At 38.7% G+C, this 19,603-nt stretch overlaps 1 protein-coding gene across 1 annotated transcript; it reads right to left on the reverse strand.

The window, feature by feature from the left end:
- Window positions 1-880: 880 nt before the first annotated feature.
- On the reverse strand, window positions 881-19,381 carry INTS13 (integrator complex subunit 13). Its single transcript, XM_051772398.1, has 17 exons — window positions 19,185-19,381; window positions 17,535-17,766; window positions 16,557-16,631; window positions 14,624-14,826; window positions 14,365-14,445; window positions 12,544-12,634; window positions 11,236-11,364; window positions 9,478-9,562; window positions 8,177-8,266; window positions 7,204-7,293; window positions 6,267-6,445; window positions 5,368-5,538; window positions 4,891-5,045; window positions 3,777-4,007; window positions 2,613-2,752; window positions 2,123-2,258; window positions 881-1,584 (listed from the first exon to the last, which is right to left on the reverse strand). Exons 2-17 carry the CDS (start codon window positions 17,757-17,759, stop codon window positions 1,545-1,547), a joined length of 2,121 nt encoding a protein of 706 aa, XP_051628358.1. The 5' UTR covers window positions 17,760-17,766; window positions 19,185-19,381; the 3' UTR covers window positions 881-1,544.
- Between the last annotated feature and the right edge of the window lie 222 nt (window positions 19,382-19,603).

Raw genomic sequence — 19,603 nt, forward strand, 5'->3', positions numbered from 1 at the left:
GTCACCCCCTGCTCATTTAATCACTGAACAGTCTGACCTGGCAGATGCTTCAAAAGTGGAAAATGGAGTTAGGAAACAAGCTAAACAAATATATATTTTAACAGCAGGTTAAAACAACCCAGAAACTTAAGAGAAACAATAATTCCATGGCAGTTTTCTCCATCAAAACATTTGACACTGGATATAAAGAAATGTGGTGGTCCAGCACATCCTACTTTCAATAAAGTAGTGAAAATCAAAGGAATAAAAGTCTTCAGACCAGGATCTCCAAAAATGACACAATGCTTCTGTAAAAGCTACATAAGCTTTAGAATGCGACCAAAAGTACTACCATGCAAGTACTATTTCATCACTCTGTAAAAATGGTCCAGAAATCATTCAGCAGAAAACACGTCTGCATCACAGAGGCTAAATAATCACCTTGAAATTAGTCAAGAACAGCTGAACAAAGGACTCAGCTACTGATGTAAGCAAAGAACAGCTGCATGATATTTGTGTTCAGGTCTATGCATCATTAAAGTTTCAGGCAAAAAAATTCAAATATATTGATTTAGTTTCAGAGAAACTCACAAAGATGGGCCTTAAATCAACTTAACTGTGATATAGCGAATCTGTGAGAGCTTCAGTTGCTTACAGGAGCCAGATGCAGATGAGAGGAAGGCTGAGGCACTTGGAGAGCTCAGAAAGGATTAGATCACAGCAAGTTCTCCCAGCTGAGAATTTTACTCTCCAGTAAGAGAAAAAGAGGCTCTACTCAAAGAAACTGAAGATAGATCACCTACTTTGTTATTGCACAGCCATTAATATTCAGACTAAGTCTCTTCAAAGAGCTCAGACCTACAACCACCAGTGTCTTAGAGAGCACACTCCATCAGAAAAATAATTATTAGCAAAAAATTTATTTTACTTCTGCTTACAAAGCCTTAACTCCAACACAACAACCTGAAAGGCTTTGCTTTCTAAAGACCATTTCCATTCAATTTTTAAAAGTCAACAGTTTTTAAAACCAACAGTTTTTATCTGTAAAACCCCTCACCCTCCCACTCCTTAATTGCAAACCAAGACTGGCATTTTCTCAGCTCAGTAACTCAGTGTGAGGTCTTTTCCATAATTCTGGGCTCCTGAGGAAGTTTCATATAAATAAAAGTTTTCATGAACCAAAATTAACAATGTTATCAGCTTATTACAAATTACTCAAATATTTTTTTTAAACCATCACTGATTTGGAAATATTAACCAGTACTTCTGGGAAAGGACTTTAAGCTGACTAACATCTTGGATTACTTGATTTAGTCCATGGGAGCAGGGATTTTCTTCATCCCAAAGCACAACTGGGAATGCTTCAGGACAGCTCCTGTTCGCACACAGCTCGTTTCACGTGATATGCAGATTTCGTATTTCATAGCAAAAATAGGAATAGAAAAAATGTAAAAACCAATTCAACCAGAGCTATACAATTGTATTCAAACAGTACCAAGAGCAATTCCAGCATTAAATATTTCTAGGATTTGGCCAAGTTTTGTCCAAAGGAACAGAATGAGCCATCACTGCCGGCCCGCTTTTCCATTTTCTGTCGTTTCCATTCTGAAATGCAAAACAAGTGGTGAGGCTTGTTATTGGAAATGTGATAAACAGCTTCAGAAAAAACCTATCAGACTTAAAGACTTTCATAACTAGTTTTTCCATCACTGACCATCCTGTCTTCCCCTGCCCCAACTATCTTATCTCCTCCTCCTAATTCTCTGAGCAGCCATCACAGAGGTTTCTGCACAGGAACATTCCAGCAACAATTGTGAAAAGCTATCCACTATCAACCTCACCAAAAGACAAAATATTCCTATGTCTGGAGAACATTCATGTGACTAGGGAATCCATTTGGAAAACTTGACCCTTGGCAGTTTGTTTCAAGGACTTCACCACTTTTCACCCCTCTCACACTGACCCTTGACTACCATCACCTTAGTGACTAAAGAGGAGGTTGTTTTGTAGCTCTCCATCAACACTAAAGGCAAAGAAATGTATTTATACATTCTAATCCTCAGAAGAACAGTCTCTAATGCTGTAAACTGAAGTGTTCCTCCACACTGACACCAGCTATAGTGCTTTATTTACTGATACAAACCCATTTTCCTCTTTCAGATGTTGATACAGCTCAGCTTTGTTGTTGACAGAGTTCAAACGACCAATAAATTCCTGGTGTTTCCTAGAGTTGGCAGTGTTAATTCTGTTGCTCCATAAGGACAGCAAGGACATTGGTCCTAAAATTCCAAGTAAAAAGAGTCTAAGTGATCTAATTTCTGAATTCTTAAACCATTATAATGGCTTAAAAGAATTACAGACTGTGGTAGTACATGTCAAAACCACTAATATTAAACAGCCTTATAAAAGAGGCTGAATAAACACAAAATATGCAAAGTGATAACAACTGAGGAGTTGTTCCACATGAGGAGGACTCTTCTTTAAATGCAGAATCTCAACATCAAAAATTATCTTCACTGACTTAGCTTCAACTCAAAAACGATTCACCTCACTCCTTTAGAAAATACAGAGTGATGCAATAACATCTATCTTTAAAAGAAATAATAATAAATGCTGCAGTTCTTCTGGTTTACCTTTTGCCTTTTCAACTGTGGGCATTTCATCCATTGTAATAAGAGGCTTTTTGTTGGGGGGCTCAGGAGAATCAGGGGAATCTTTGATAACCTCAGTTTCTGCCAGTTCTTCTTTCTCCCGATCCAAAAGACCTTTTAACCTTTTGGAGAGGGAAGGAGAAGAGTGAAGAAAAATAGCAGAACATAATTCTTAATACCATTCTGTACTTCACAAAATAGTTCAGAGCCCATACCATAACAAAATTTCCTTTGACCCCTTGGAATGGGTGAAAAACAATAGGGAAGACTAGCCAAATAATCTTCTGGATAAAGCCTTTTGTAAAGGGAAGGATCTTAAAATAAAATTTCACTTCAGTTAGCAGTATTTATACTGTAGTTGTTGAGACAGTTGATCAGTCTGAATTCTGAAGGAAAGACCAAGTAACAATGAACATACAAAACCACCACACAATTTCCTGTTACCTTTTCCAGGTGAATTCAGACCCATTCTATAGCAAACCCCTTTTATCCTAGTCCCCATTTTTGTTCCACATTTGAAACTAAATGCAGTGGTAGGAATGGATTTGATCAAGCACAGAAAGGCATGAAGGGTCTCAGCCAAAGTGACAATAAAGGTGAAAAGGTCCTCCTATCTGAAATGATCACAGCACGCACAAAACACATGCAAATTAAGCTTTTTGATCTCTTTAGAATAGTTTGAAAGAAGAAAACCAGAACAGACTGATAGATCCTTAACACTCAGACAAGCTCAAACAGCAACATGAATTAGAGATGGTAGGTACATGGACATTAATCCTGACGTTCAACTGAAGAGTCAAATCAATCCAAATTGTTGATCTACCTAAACACTAAACTATCTAGACCTTAAAAGAAGATAACTGTCTGAGTTTTAAGCCATGCTCTGTATTTCTATAAAGCAGTTTAATGTCTAATAGGTGATATGGTTACAATAAAACCCAAGAGCAGCGACCTCTCAAGCTAAAGTCCCTGCAAAGTGGGCAACAACTGGCCCAAGAACCACACTGCTTGTAAAAATGGGAATTCGAGAAGTCCACTAAGCAGGTGCTGTAATAAGGTGCCCATTTCCCAAGCCTGCTAATATTTACTGATCCAAAACAACAAGAATTATTATGTTCCAATTTTATTTCACTTTGGAAAACGCACCTCTCTGATTCTTGCCATGGTTTATCTGACTCATAGTCTTTGCCCAACTTCTCTGACTTGTCCTCCTTGTCTTCCCTCTTCCTGCCCCGTTTCTTGCGCTCCTCTTCCTCAGGGGGTTTGCTCCTGCAGGCCATCAGGCACTCCAGGACCCGCTGGTGCTTGTCAGAGTTGTTTATGTGTGCTCGAACCAGGGTCTCCAGCTCATTCCACATGATCCGGTATTGCTCATCCCTGAGAAAGGCCAGGAAAAAGAAACAGTCAGGATTTCGTGAATCACTAAACCACTAAATAAAAAGTAGACCTTAAGAAACAAAGAAAGAACCTCCAAAATCAAAAATAACTCCAAATAGATTCCCTGTTCTCCTGTACTGGAGGTCTGTCCACCTGTACACTGCATTCCACATTTCCCAATTAACACCCGGAACCAAGTTTAAGTTGAAATGACTTATGTCCACTGACACATCACATTTTTCACAAACTCTCACTGCCAAAAGGCACTTGCTAACTATGCAATGTCATGTACTGACGTGCAAATTAATTATTATTAAATTCTGTGGATTAAGAAATAAGAAGGAATTGCACCACACTACTGTAAATAACTTCCAGTCCTGTGGGAAAATCTGTATCTTAATGTCTTTTCAGCCAGTTCTTGGAAACACAACACACACATCACAATGACTGAGATATCAGGATATTCTATACTTGTTTTAAAGAAGCATCCCATATTTTAAGTAACTGTTTCAAAAGGATTTGACTATTCTAATATATCCCAATTTGAAAGCATCGTTCATTTATAAAATGCTTAAGTTTTCCTTTTTATTAATTGGAAATGATTCCACTTTGACTGTCCAACTTGTATCAATCACAATGACGATCTCTGCATTCATATTTTTTAGCACACTTAAAATTCTTGGGTAATAAATTGATGGAGTTCTTTTCCCTAACACACAGTACTCTGACAGCCCTTCAATGAGACAGGTAAAGGATTCACAGCATATACAACATTTAAGTTTACTATACATTATTTCTGGCTATATTTTGAAAATTTGGTATGAAAACATTAAAGTATTTCTGACAGAAGTCCAGCATGAACAAAGAGAGAGATGCATGTCACCTTTTTGGCCCCTTTCCTCTGGTACCAACAGTTGAAATGGGCAGTGGATCATTTTTCCTCTCCATGTCGACCAAATTGTAAATTGTTTTTTGACAGTTCAGAACATCCTCATCAGTCATTGCCTCCTTTACAATCACACTGGCCAATGGCACCACCTGCAAGACAAAAGAGAAGCCAATGAGACAATCTGTGTGTAAATGAAAGGCAATGGAACCACAGAACACACAACAAAATCCCATCCTCTTATCCTAAATTTAGCAATAACTCTGAGCAGGTATGAACAGATGTGTGTTTTCTTTACCCAGCTCAAAAATTCCACCCCATTTAGATGGCATCTCAATAATCTACTGCATTAAATACAGAGTACATCAGTGAAAATAAACTGATTTTGTGGTGATTTATCATAACAACAGAGTTAATAATTCATCAAGTGGCAAGGGTGGAACTTAATCTAGAAGAGAACAAAAGATTACTTACAGCTTGCATATTGAAGATGGTGGTCTGAGAAATAATCATAGGCCAGTAACGAGTGTGTTTCTCTAACTGATCTTTTGCACGTTCCAATGGAATTTCAAGACTTCCATCGATCTTATATCTGGGCTCTAGAAAAGGAGTTAATCGGTTTTCCCTCATAAATTCACCAAAATCCTAATGATAACCAAACAAGATACAATTAGGCATTTCTCTAACACAGGAACTTTCACTGAATGGGCTTATCACTAACCTGCACCACCCCCTCTGCTCTCCCTGGCCCTGCCAACCTGAGCCCTTTTCCAGCTTTCACGTGGTGAACATAAAAATAGTGGTATAGAAACATGGGTTAAAAATCCAGGAGGAGGCCTTCTGGATCAGCAAGGTATTTCATGTATGGTAAGAGTTATACCATATTTTTCCAGAGGCCATTCTGTTGGTTTACAAGAGATACAAAGGATATGTTGAAAAAAATAAAGGAAATGCAAAATTAATGCCAGTTGATTGTCTGCTCCATACCAGGGTTCAAAGCTGACAACTTCATTTTTTCTATTTATTGTACAAACCATTCCTGTGCAATCTATCCTTCTGACAATAACTGGGAGATAGTCCTATGTGTATCCCACCCACAGAAAAAATTTACCAAGAAAAATGTTACTCTAGACCCAGAACAAATTTTAACACTCATAGTGCATAAGGAGGCAAGTACTTCTTTGACACAGCAAGCATTTTATGAAGCAGAACAAGCAGATGTACTATTTTGTATTAAATACTAGTACAAAGAAAGTTTGGCCATGTAATCCACTCCAGTTCTCCAGAAAATGCACCAACACTTCCTTCACACATCTACTGTGATGCAGAAGAGGAGCAACAGTTCAGAAGAAAAAAACCCTAAAGGATCTTACTGTAATCCTGTAGTCAGTGACTCTTCCACCACACCCTTCACTAATTGATGGGGGATCTTCTAGAATTGACCTGGAGCTGCTTAAAACATGCAAAAATATTTCCCCTCCATGGCTGCTGAGCATGTGACTTATGACTTTGGAGCCAGACTTGCGTGGCTGTTCCAACAAAACTGAACGACCTGTTGGGAATGGGATCGGTTTTATTAGTTACTGCCTGCTGCAATTGTTAATTAAAACTACATAAATAAATATGAGACGGCTCTACTGCAGAAACATCCTCATTAAAACCAACTTCCAAGAAGTAATAAAATAACCACTTGGGTGTAAAGGCACCAGTTGATACCTGTTCTTAGTGCTTGAAATGGATGTAGTTTCTTGGAGACAGAGGAATAAAACTTCCTTTGCCTTGTTTCCAGTAAAACAAACTATGCATAAAAGGGCGCATTCTTCAAATAAGTTGCTTGTTATGAGGGAGTAAAAGTAGCAAAAATATCTGAAATATGCTATTAATTTTGGTTCTAACAATTTTTGTTAATCAAAAGTACTTTTTCAGTATAGAATCTTTAGAGAAAAATGCATGAAAATACTTTTTAATGAAACCACTGCACATTTAGACATTCAAATGACTTGACTGAAGAAAATATTCCATTGAAAGGATGTTTGTAATGCAATTTTGCTTGCAAACATATAAACATTGATTTTAATACTTGTTCCTTCTTTACATCTTTTCTCCCATCTTGAAGTTTCAAAACAATTCCATTCACCTTTGAGGATATTTAACAACTTTCTTCTCTTATTTATAGGACATGTTACAATAAACTTGATATTTTTACAGTATGTAGACATTTAGTGATACACAACCCAAAATGTGCTAAGTACTCTAATTGCAGTATTGAAAATTAAAACATTAAATAATTAGCCAAGCACACAAATTTACCATTGAGAAGGAAGTTTGTAAGGCATGAAGAAGGTCTGCTATTTACATCTACTGGTGAAATTCTGTATGCTCCAGTGCAATAGTGCAGCTCTGAAAAACAGAAATGAGCAGAGAGGTTGAGTGCAATTCCACAGACAGGAAAAACAATCCACAAAATAAAAGGAAGGAAGAGGAGGAAGTTAGTTCACAACCAGCAGAACTAAAAGGTCTGGATGTCTCTCAATCTCAAAGCCTACTCCCTTCACTATCTCCTTGCAATGGTTCACTGGGAGGATTCCCAAGCCCCCTCAGCTCTGAGACCCCAAGACATTCCCAAGCCCTGCTTCCAACAGGAACCCCAGCTCTTTATCTCTTGAAATATTTCAATGTATAGTCTGTATTTCTCTTATCTGTATTTTTGACTTACTGGCTCAATGAGTCAACCTTTATTGCTAATAGTCTCCAGGGGATTCCTGTGTTACCTCAGGAATTCCCTTTCCCTCCTGTACTCAGACTTGGGTAGAGATCTCTCCCTTACTCAGAAAGTAATACAGAGGGACTAGTCTACTGATAGTAGCATTGGATACACTTAATTTCCTTATAAACCTTTTATAGTACAGACAGTACTCTAATCCCACACCCCCAAAACAATAATTAAAATTGAAAAGAATTCAACATCTCAAAACCACTATGATAAAAAACCACTGTGGAACTGATGAGGCCCTGTGGGAGGGGTAAATAATTTTAGTTAAGGAACAATTTCATGATACTTCAGAGCAAATTAAAAATCAAAGCAATAAAAGCATTGCACCTCTCTCACCTCATACCCAAACGAGTACAACCATTAGTAAAGCAGGGTGTGCTCAGAGCTTATAGAGCCAGAGGTAAAAGCAAGGAGCAAATCCCCTCCTTGTGCAGGTTCTCAGCAGTGCACAGAGGGGACAGTGCTCAACACCAGCTTAAAACCAGCTCTGGAAGGTTCCATGCTACCTACCCACACTGTTTGTCCGAGGGGTGCACCATTTCAATGTAACAGTTTCCTTAAAAGTGCCTTCTCTGCTATTGCCACCCACATGATTATCACCTGCAGAGAAAGGCAGAAAAAGGGGGTGATCAACCACATTTTCTTTACTACAGCAAAACAACTCTGAACTTTTAAGGTATAAAATACATATAACATGGGCATATACTGACCAGACGTTTTATTATTAAAATCCCTTCATACAGGGTCTCACTGGTAACTGGTCCTGCAAAAGCCAGCAGAGGGCCTTAAACCAGATATTATCAATACTCTTTTACATTAAACTACATTTCTTCTAGTGAGCTTTAAGAGTCTTCATGATCTTTGGCTCATATTGTCTCAGGAAAGAATTAACTGAGTTCTGCATGAAGTTTCAGAATTACACAGTCCCTGAAGATGCCCAAATCCACAATATTTGGAAGGAAAAACACAGAGATCACCAGGCAACACTGCTGGGTTGGGCCAGCAACAAAGTGGGCAGGGTAGAGTCTAATCTTACAAGTAAGTTTTGTTTCATATCAGACATTTACACATGAAAGATTAGTTTGATGTGCTTATTAATCTGCAAAAGTTATTATAAAACTACTGAGTCCTTCCAATAAAACTTTAAGCTTTCGACATCTTAATACAAATTCAGGTGAGTCCCAATTCGTTACTGTGACACTATATTCTTTTCCACCAGTCTTTAATCCTACACTCTACTAAAATATGGGGGACAGATGACAGAGGAGTTCCTTCCTTTTCCTCAAAGTAATGGTAATCCCCTCACAAGGAAATAAGGCACTAGCTCTCCCAAAATGGCTATTTATGGACCATAGGACTTTTAATTCCACTAATACAGAAGTTCCAATCTGATTTATTAACAAAATTTTACATCAAGTACTGTTTCCTCTACAAAATAATTTTGCATAAGGCTTAGTGTCGTGTTTTTCTAACCTCGAGTTATTAAAAACTCACTGCAGAGGAACACTGGGTAATAATTCCAAATTCAGAAAGAAAATAGGAGGTATTTTAAATCTCACAGAAATATCCTGAACATATGTGAAAGTGACCTGTTTTTTCACTGCCATATCCTTATTACTGTATTAAAACACGCTAATAATGAGTAAAACTCCAATGCCATCATTACAAGGGAAGTCTTTTGGGTTGCAAGGAACTGAAGAATCTGCTCCTCTAGCCTGAAATTTCCATGAATTTGAAGCTCACAACCTTTCTTTGTGAATAATTCCAGCTAGCTGATTTAAAGCCACCTTTGGAGGCCTATTTCTACTCACCACTCTTTAAGAAGTCAACATGTGCCTCTTTGTGATGAAGCAGCTCCACATCATAGTTGGCTGATGTATTAGCATGCTGTTCTTCCTTTAAAACAGAAAGGCAGAAAGAAGGAATATAATTACTTTGGCTAAAGGCCACCATTTTCAGAAATGAATCATTCTACATTTACCTTTCATTCCAGAAAGAAACAAAAAAAGTCTCCAACGTGCCTCAGACAACAATGGGATTGCAACGCTGAGGAAACTGCTCTCTGAGTTGTTTAAAGGTGCAGCCACCTGCTTTTTCTCTTTTTTTTTGGAACCCTCTTTCTCTTTTTACAGGTTTCATGACCAGTTGCATAGTGTAAAAGAGATAAAAATTAGGCTTTATTTAAATCAGGGAAGGAAAACTACAATATGTTGGATACCACCAACAGTTACAACTGTCTGAGCAACAAATAGTCGCTGCAGGGCAGTGACAATTACTTTTCATAATTAAACATCTTAAGAATCCAACCCAAAAACCACACTTTGAACTTACTATCATTTCCTTCCTCTTAGAAGATCTAAGAGTGCACCTCCTTACACTTTGATAATTTCACAATGTCGTTCTGCAAAGAGGACACTGCATCTTTAGACAGCCACAGAGGACTAGCAAAAACAGAACAGTAAGTCTGGTAATTTATTCCAAGTTTAAAAACAAAAATTAAAAAAAAAAAAAAAAAAGAGAGAAAAAAACCACAGAAAACCCAACACAGTCTATCACTATAAGGACAAAGGCAGAAGGGAGAGGCATAACAGCAGCACATAGGTCAGAAAGTTTCAGACAAGGTATTTGCAAACTTAAGTCACATTGATGCCACGACCCATGCTCAAAGTTTCATTAAAGCTGTGAAAATAATTTTAATATCATGTTTTAACTTGTAAAATCCATACAATACTGCTAGTTTTCAAAGATGCAATTGCTGATTGACTGTATCAGAAGGTAATGGATTTTTTAAATCATGGAAGTAACGTGCCCCTGCCCTTTTTGTTTGTTTGAATACTGACACTTCTGTTTCAAATTTCTCTTGCTGCCTGATCAGAAAATGACTGTAAACTTAATCCTTGACATTCTCAGTTGCAAAATATATTAAAACAGGGACATAAACAACTTCTACCAAAAGATTTAATTGAATACGTTTCTTAACCAGCGATATCCTGTCCCAGTTTCTTGTTCATGGATCTTCAAACTAGAAAACCTACTGGGAAACCCTTAGTCAAAACCCAGCTCTCAGTTACAAACACCTTTATGTTGGGTGGGCATGGTAATGAAACAGAGGAAAAAGAGACTCACTATGCCACTATAATGCACAAGGGTCAAGAATATCTAAACACAACCAGAAAAAGAGAAAAGAATCACAGACAAATTAATCTGAGATAAATAAGATTATATATTTATATAAAGTAATACAAACAGAACTGAAATAACGCTTGTATTGCTACATCAAAAATTGAGATTCAGCAATACAACTTCTTTGTTCTGTGATCCTTCTTTACTTTTTTTTTATTTCCCCCTTCTTGATTTTTACTAACCTGGTCACAGACATTGAATGTGGGCTAGTAAAATAAAATAAAAAAAAAATAAAATTTAAAAAAAAAAAAAAAAAAAAAAAGAAGAAAATATGATATGGAGAGAAAAACAATGTAAAAAATCAATTAAAATAAACATCAAAAAGTTTTCAAACAAATTTAGAAGTGATGCAGCAAGTTCACACAAAGCTGTAGACACAATATTACCTTCATGGGGATGTTTGTGATGGTGGTTGAAGCCAAATCAAAGTGTTGTTGCACTAAAAGATTCAATTTTGTGGCCAAATGCCTCCCTGCACGGACACTGTGCACTTCACTGGTCAGGACAGGTGAGAGCTGAAACAAAGGGACACATAGAATTCATGGATTAGGCTCTAATATCATGGAACAGTTCATTCAAAATTCATAAAACAAGTATTTACGCTGCTAAGTTTAAGGGGGAAAAACTACCATCCAAAAAACCCACAGCAAAGGGAAACAACAAGGAAGAAGCACAAATTACATCTAATTCAGAATCTGAAGGTTATGCCACTTGCTACAATTGCAATTACTACAAATGGTAGAAAAAAAATTCAAGAGTGCTAAAAAAATCTGGGTCATTAATTGTTAATAGGAAGAGTTTTTCTTTCTTTTAACTACTGAGTAACAGGAGCAAAGTAATTTTATAAGGACTGTCAGTGCATCATATATACACGTGGAAAATAAACAGAAGCCTTGAGATGTATCTGATTTTTCTTCAGCCAAAAAGAACATTGGTTTGGGGCTTAAAAAAAAAACAACTACAAAAAAATCCCCCAACCAAACACAAAAAAAAACCACCACACAAAAAAACCCCAAACAACAAAACCCAGCAACAAACCAAACAAAACCAAAACAAAACACCACCAAACAAAATCAAAACAAAAAAACCAAACAAAAGCCCCAAAACTAGCACAACAAAAAAACCCCCAAAAATCAAATCAAAACACAAAAACAATAACAAACCCCAAATCAAACCAAAACAAAAAATAATAACAAAAAACCACCAAGAACTCCAATCAAACCCCCCCAAAAATCCCCAAACCCAGTAACAATAATCAAAAAAAACCCCACAAAAATCCCAATCAACCAAAAAAAAAAAATCCCAAAAACCAAACCCAGTGAACTGCCTTACAAAGGGAATTAGAATTCAATTTATTCTCTTCTGTTCACTTTTTTCTTTAGCACAACTACAGCAGAGTTTTGCAGAAAAGAATGTCAGGAAGGCAGCTGTTACAGTCCTTTTTATTTATTAAATAATATGCAGGACTAGATGCCTTTTGTGTTGAGAAGACTATTTTCTTGTGCCTTTTTTCATTCTTACAGACAGCACAGTAAAATGCAGAGCAATTGATGAATACATTGCTAAATATTTTGTATGTACATGGTTTCCAACAACCACCACACATGGTTTTGCTGCTGAACAACTAACAATAATTTGCACAAAGTCTGACATGGTTAATATTTGGTTAAGTTTTCTCTTTTTTAGCTCCTCACCTCTTTTTTAGGACGATCTGAAACCAGGCTGTCTTCTCCAACTGGGTATGTGTGGATTAACACCAGTTCACATTTCTGAATCTGCATTAGACTGAAAAATAAAAACATTTTGTTTAGCCTACTATCTCCTAGAAATTGAATCCATTCTGATTTCTATAACACAGAATTATAAATATATATTAACAACACGGTGTTTCTGAAAGCATCCTGTAGAAACGAGGTTACACTAATGATTTCCAAAGGCAAAGACTTCCAAATAAGCTTTTATCAGAACAAAAATAAAAACATAACATTTGTGGCTCTTCAGATGGTACAGCACTGCATTTCTTTTTGGACATATCACTGGTGCAACCTTGTTCAGCTTTACCCAGCTAAAAAGTGACACTACAGAGGATTTATGCCTCCAAGTGTGGGTATTAATAAGGGGATTCCATAACCATGAAAACAACTACCCAAATAATACATAGATATGTATTATTATTATAATAGGGTATATATAATTATAGGATTATTACTATTACTACTATTATTATTATTATTGTTATTGTTGTTTTGTTGTTGTTGTTATTGGATATATGCTTATATCGTAATGTGGCTCAAAGATCAAGACACTGTTTCACATCTCTACCTACAGGAATGAGACCATTTTTCTGTCTTTATAGTGGACTCAGAACCTGATTCCCTGGACAAATCCTTTATACATCCATGAAACTGCAACTGCAGCAGGAAAACACAGGAGACTCCTGCTCCTGCTATTCAAGTGCCTGAGGTGCAACCAGGAATAGGATCTCAAGCTACTGTACACTTTACAAGGCAATACAGTGATTTTGAAATTAAAAACTAGTTTTAAAGAAGTTAGTTGTTAGAGTCAAAGAAAGATGAATGTAAAAATAACACAGCATTATCAAGAAAAAGATGCATTAGATGAATTACTGCTGAGAAACACACAGGATTTAACGAGGCATTGTTATGTGACTCCTCTTAGGGCAAGATGGAGAAGGTAACAAGCTAAAGAAAACCTGTCCTGTGAGGATAAAGGATGACACTGGAAAGAGAATGTTTATACAATATCACGATTTACCACCTTCTATTTAACAGACTCTTTCAAACAGCTCATTAGAGTAAGTTTTATTAAAAAAATACATCCACATTTCAGAGAGGATATGCCAGGCATGTGCAGAGAGAAACTCAATTAAGCTTCTCTTAATAAAATAACAGTAAGTAATAATAAGCAATAATAATAATATTATAATATTTATTTTAGTAGTATCTTGACGTATTTATTAATATTACAGCATTAATATGTATTTTATATTATAGATTACTTATATATATTTTAACATACTTATATATTATATATAAATATGTTTATATAAATAGATTTTAACATACTTATATAAATTATATTTCAATATATTTACATTATTATATATTTATTATATTACTGTATACATATAAAAGTATTCTAAATATATTTATAGAAGTATATTTTAATATTTTAAGCCCCAAAATATATAATATAATAGATGTAGATTACTATCCATTTATAGTACATCAATATATATTAAATATATATTTTTAGACAAGAAAACCAATAATAAACAAATATTGATAATATTAATAGAAATTGATGGTTATATTGGTTATTACAATAATAAAGATGATAATACTATTGATAATAAGTGTGTAAAAAGCAAAATAATATCAGTAACAATAACAAGAATAATAATAAAAGTGTGTAAAAAGCAATACTCACGGGTTAACAATAATAATAATAATAATAATAACAATAACAGTAACTGTGTAAAAAGCAATACTCACTGGTCAGAGTTGGCTGCCAGCTTGTTATGCTCATGGATGGTCTCCTGAACACAATCCTCCAGCATCCGAACGTGGCTATCACTGGAAAAAGATAGGGAATTTCTTTTAATGCCGGATCATCAATCTTTTGGCTCAAAGCACCACTGAACATTCCTCTATTTCCAGACCTCCATAAACAACACTTCCAATAAGGCAAAGAAGGCACCTAATTCATGTCTGAGATGACCCTCTATGGGTGGAAGGCCACGATCCCACGCACCTCTTGGCGTTGGTGATGCAGATGATCCTGCCCCTGTTCCCGACGCGCTCCGCGTTCTCCAGGAGGGTGGTGCGGGCCTCGTGCTGGTACTCAGTGATCTTGCACAGAGCCTCCACCGCTGCCACCAGCCCGTGCAGGATGCTGCAGCACTCAGGGTCTGCTCGGGGGTTTGGGGGCCCCACAGCTGCCAAGGCTGCCATCAGCTGGTGAAAAACATGGAAATGAGCACCGGAATGTCCTTTCCATCCAGTTGGAACGTCATCACTTTAACGCGCTAATTAATATTGTCGGGAGATGAACAAACAAAACAATTAACCAGCATTGTATGTTGGCGGCCTTCTGGGAAACATCTAGCCCTAAATCAACCTCTGGAATTCAATTTATTAATTGTTAGAGCCTTGATGGGGATGCAGCTCTGCAGCATTTAAGATCCTGCTTTGTAGACGCTGCTGAGCTCTTTGGGCTGGAAGTCAGCTTAAAGAAGACAGAAGTTCTCCATCAACCTGCACCTCAGGAAGTCTTCCATCATCCCCATATCACCATTGGCCAATCAGTGCTCAAATCAGTTCAGCAGTTTAATTACCTAGGCAGCCTCATCTCCTTGGATGGTAAGATTGACAAAGAGATAGACAACAGGTTAGCAAAGGCATACAGTGCTTTTGGAAAGCTTCATAAAAGAGTTTGGTGAAATAAACACCTGAAGAAAAGTACCAAGATCAGTGTTTACAGAGCCATAGTGCTGTCTACTCTGTTATATGGATCTGAATCATGGGTCATCTACTGCCACCACCTGTGTCCCCTAGAGCGCTTCCATCAACGCTGCCTCCGTACAATCCTAAACATCCACTGGTCAGATTATCTGTCCAATACATCTGTTCTAGAACAGGCAGCTGTCACAAGTATTGAGGCCATGTTGCTGAGAACACAGCTGGGCTGGGCAGGGCACGTCTCAAGGATGTAGGACCACCACCTCCCTAAGATCTTGCTCTACAGTGAACTTGCCACTGGCTGCCGCAAGAGAGGAGCCCCAAAGAAAAGGACTCCCTGAAACAACATCTCAGCCTCAGCCATATTGACCAACATAACTGGTCTACTCCGGCCTCCAATCAGGAGGCCTGGAGACACCCCATCTATAACGCTGCTGCTTCCTTTGAGAACACACGCAGGGTCACTCTCGAGGAGAAAACACAATGCAGAAAGAATCGTGCCCTGCAGAATATACCACCTCAGGAGTCTTTCTGCTGTGCCTTTTGCAATTGGACATGCCTGTCTCGTATTGGCCTTTTCAGCCATCAACGCGCTTGCAACAAATGTGGGTAGAGCCCTCCCCAAATCTTCGTTCACGAAGCCCAGCCATGATGATGACTGAGCCTTGAAAATATAATATCCTCATTTTTTGTTTAGATTTTGGGGGTTTTGTTGTTTCTGTTTTGGTTTGGGGAGTTTTGGTTGGTTGGGGTTTTTTGTTTGTTGTCTGTCTATTTGTGGGGTGTTTTTTGTGCTGTTTCTTTTTAAGTCCCAAATCGATGTTCTTGTTGGCTGGGGAAAAAAAATCAGATGCATCTCATGGTTTGTGTTTATTTTCTGTGTGTGTATTATGATGCACTTACAGGTTTATTTGCCTACCGTGCAACTGTTAAAAAAAAAAGAAGGAATTTAATAAGTAGCACCAAATTACAGAAGAAACACATATTAAAATAAATAATATTAAATTAGTGATGTAAGTCTATAGTAAGAGACCCTAAATTTTGTAAAGCTGTCTGTAGAGTAATCCAGGCTCACAGGCAGCTACTTGAAATTGTTATGCAACAATTTCAGACCAGATCCACCAACATTTTAATTAACCAGAGTTATTTCATACTAAACATAGTGAAATATTGCTATTTATTTCACAATTGAACTACACCTACAAGAGACCAGCTACAAACCATACCTCCTGCAAGTTCTGATCTTCTTGAGTCCAAGAATTCAAGACATGGGCTCCAGAATCACTCACAATGAAATTCACCTGAAAGGATCAAAAAATCACATGTGAGATAACAGATACTATATTGTTATTTCCCCAAATCCAAACAAATATGAATTACACTCCTTTTTCCTGATGTTCTGCAGATGTGCAATGACAAAGCAAACTCAAAATAACACAACAAACCACCAAAATCACACACTCCTGATATGTTCAGTTTTCCCTTTAGTAATACGAGTAACAACTTCTTACTCTGTTTATATTTTTAAGCCATAAAACCAATCTCTACACCAAATTAGAACTGCAGATTATTAAGTATTTCAATAATTATGCAATCTTTTCAGCAGAACAGCCAGAAAATAAAATCTAATACTGCAATACTGCACATCATTCTCCAAGGACTGTCACAGTATATCATGAGGTAAATATCCAACAAGATTTAAAAAACATCACCTAGGAAAACATATTTAGAAAAACAGGGAGCTGTGTGTGCCAGGAAGCACTCCCACTTTCCCAAACTGGCAGTTTCAGGGTGATCCTACCTCTTCCTCAAGCCAAGAATTCCTTCAAAGTTGACACCATAAACTTTATGAAGAGCTACTAAGTGTGTCTAGCAACAAAATTCAGTTTGAAGCTTTTGTAAAGTTACAGCTCAGGACAACAAGGGAATAAATCTCTAAGTTGCCCTAAAGCCCCTCTTCATCTCTTGTGTTAAGTTATAAACTGACAGTAAGACAATGAAAGGTCCCAAAATTAAATATGTTATAGGATTCATATATTACTAAAACCAACTTAAGTGCTGTAAAGCATGACAGCAGCAGAAAGAAATTTTAAATAATAAATTATATTTCATATTTCAATCTAACCAACAGTTAATGATTTTAAAACACTTAAATATAAAAGAAAAATATTCCTCATACCATCAAGAAGGCTGGAAGAACTTACCAGTTTCTTGAAGGGGAAGATATCATACATTATTCTACAGTACTCCATGGATGATTCCACAGAGCAGGTCCATAGGGACTTGGAGATGGGTGCCAGAGGGATAATTCCCTGTGTCCTGTTCTTCACTAACATGTCGAATTCAACGTGTTGCCTGCATGATTCTGCCATGTAGGGGCAGTGATCCACCACAAAAACAGTTTTATGAGACTCAGAAAATATTTTCATTTTCTTCCTAAAAGAAACAAGACATCAAAATCAGGGAGAAACTGTAGAAACTGTCCCTGCCCACGGTCCCTTCCAACCCAAACCATGCTGTGATTCTATGATTCTGTTATAACTTTGACAGAACTGTTCAGGGTTTTTAAAAAAACACAAAAATCCCCACTTTAAAAATCTATTTACATGGAGACAAACATTCCTCTTGAACTCTAACTAATCCATATTTAGCAGACTAGGTTTATAACCAGAAGAAACTATTTTTTCTCAGGAGGAAAAATGCAGAAAAAAGATTATACTGCTGAGAAGGCAACAAGAACTCACAGTATTGCCCTCTCCACTTCCCTAGTTAAAAGAAACTTAAAAAAATAAGCAGAAACTGCTTCCTACTTAAAGCTTATTTCCTAAAAAAAAGTTACATGGAAAAACCAACTTATGATTAAGCTTTACGGAACTTCAAGTACCATAATCAGACTTTAAACTGATTTTCAACCTTTACTTTGCTAAACACCTCTTGATTTTTAAACTCATATTTGCATCTGTACTACAGTCTCTCACTGATAAATACACTAAGTGTGAAATCATAGTGTAAATGTTTCTTATCCAGCAAGGCTTAAAGGAGCTCTCCTTGTGTTCTTCCCGACTATGCAGCCTGAGCCCTCTGCAATGGAGTGTGGAACATCTTCCTGTTCCACATCCACAGCCTGGGTCTTCCTTTCCCACAGCACAGCTGAGAGAATTATCTCTGGAAGAACATCAGACCCTTGTGTTAGGGTGGACATCTTTGCTCAGGGACCCAAACTACATAAGAAAACTAATCTTAGACTAGTCTTAGACTAGCTACTCAGAGCACTGAACTTCAACCACACACTTCCCATCAAATGTATGCAGCTTCCAGATGTTTCCATATGGTTTCAGGGAATCCCAGAATCGCTGGGGTTGGGAGGGCCCTCTGGAAACCATCCAGTCCAAGGCAAGGTCACCTGGAGCAGGTGACACAGAGACGCGTCCAGGTGTTTTTGGAATGTCTCCAGAGGGGGAGACTCCCCGCCCTTCCTGGGCAGCTCTTCCATGCTCTTCCTCGGCATAAAGAAGCTCCTCCTCGTGCTGAGGTGGAACTTTTCGTGTTTCCAGTGCTTCTTGTACTGTCGCGGGGCACCACCGAGAGGTCTATCAGTTTCCACCATAATAACCTATTTTTCCACGTAATTCTGCTGAATTACAAAACACACGACCTCAAAAAACCCACAGACGAGCTCATTTAAAAAAAAACCTAAAATACCAAAGCAACGAGGACCACACAAGTCAGGACTGGGGCCGCATCTCGCTCTTGGTGGGGGGTTGGACGAGGAGGAGGTTTGTGCCGTGTCCCGAGCCCAGCACCCAGGCGCGGGGGGCGGGTGAAACGTTCGGCGCCCGCTGCGCGTTCCTCACCTGGGCCGGCTCCTCCTGTGGTGCAGCAGCCCCGCTCCCGCTCCTCGGCGCGCCCGGGCGCGGCCGCGGCCCCGCTCGGCGGAGGAGGAGGAGGGACGAGCCCCGCGGGCCGCCCTAGACGGGGCCAGGCGCGGGCGCCTCCGGCCGGGCGCCCTCCATGCGGCTGAGCCCTGCTCGCCCTGCGCGGGCGGCTCGGCGGGGCCCGCGGGGCCCGGCTCCGGCCGGCGCGCCCTGCGCCCGCGGGGGTGGCAGAGGCGGCCGGAGCCCCCCCCGCTCCGCCCACCCCGGAGCCCGCGGGGGCCCCGCGCGGCCACCGGCGCCGCCGGCACCGCGGCTCCGCCGGCGGGAGCGCCCGGCGCACCCTGCCCGCGCCTCCGCCACGGGCCACAGCGCCCGCGCCGCGCTGGGCGGGGGGGGGT

The sequence above is a fragment of the Manacus candei genome, unplaced genomic scaffold (assembly GCF_025592945.1).
Source record: "Manacus candei isolate 608988 ecotype Guabito, Panama unplaced genomic scaffold, ASM2559294v1 h1tg000153l, whole genome shotgun sequence".
Classification (NCBI taxonomy): domain Eukaryota; kingdom Metazoa; phylum Chordata; class Aves; order Passeriformes; family Pipridae; genus Manacus; species Manacus candei.

Coding starts and splice junctions, on each gene's coding strand:
- INTS13 (XM_051772398.1), bottom strand. CDS start 17,759: ATGAAAATATTTTCTGAGTCTCATAAAACTGTTTTTGTGGTGGATCAC. Junction 16,632..17,534: donor TCTTCCCCTTCAAGAAACTG/GTAAGTTCTTCC, acceptor TGATCCTTTCAG/GTGAATTTCATTGTGAGTGA. Junction 2,753..3,776: donor CCATGGCAAGAATCAGAGAG/GTGCGTTTTCCA, acceptor CCTCTCCAAAAG/GTTAAAAGGTCTTTTGGATC.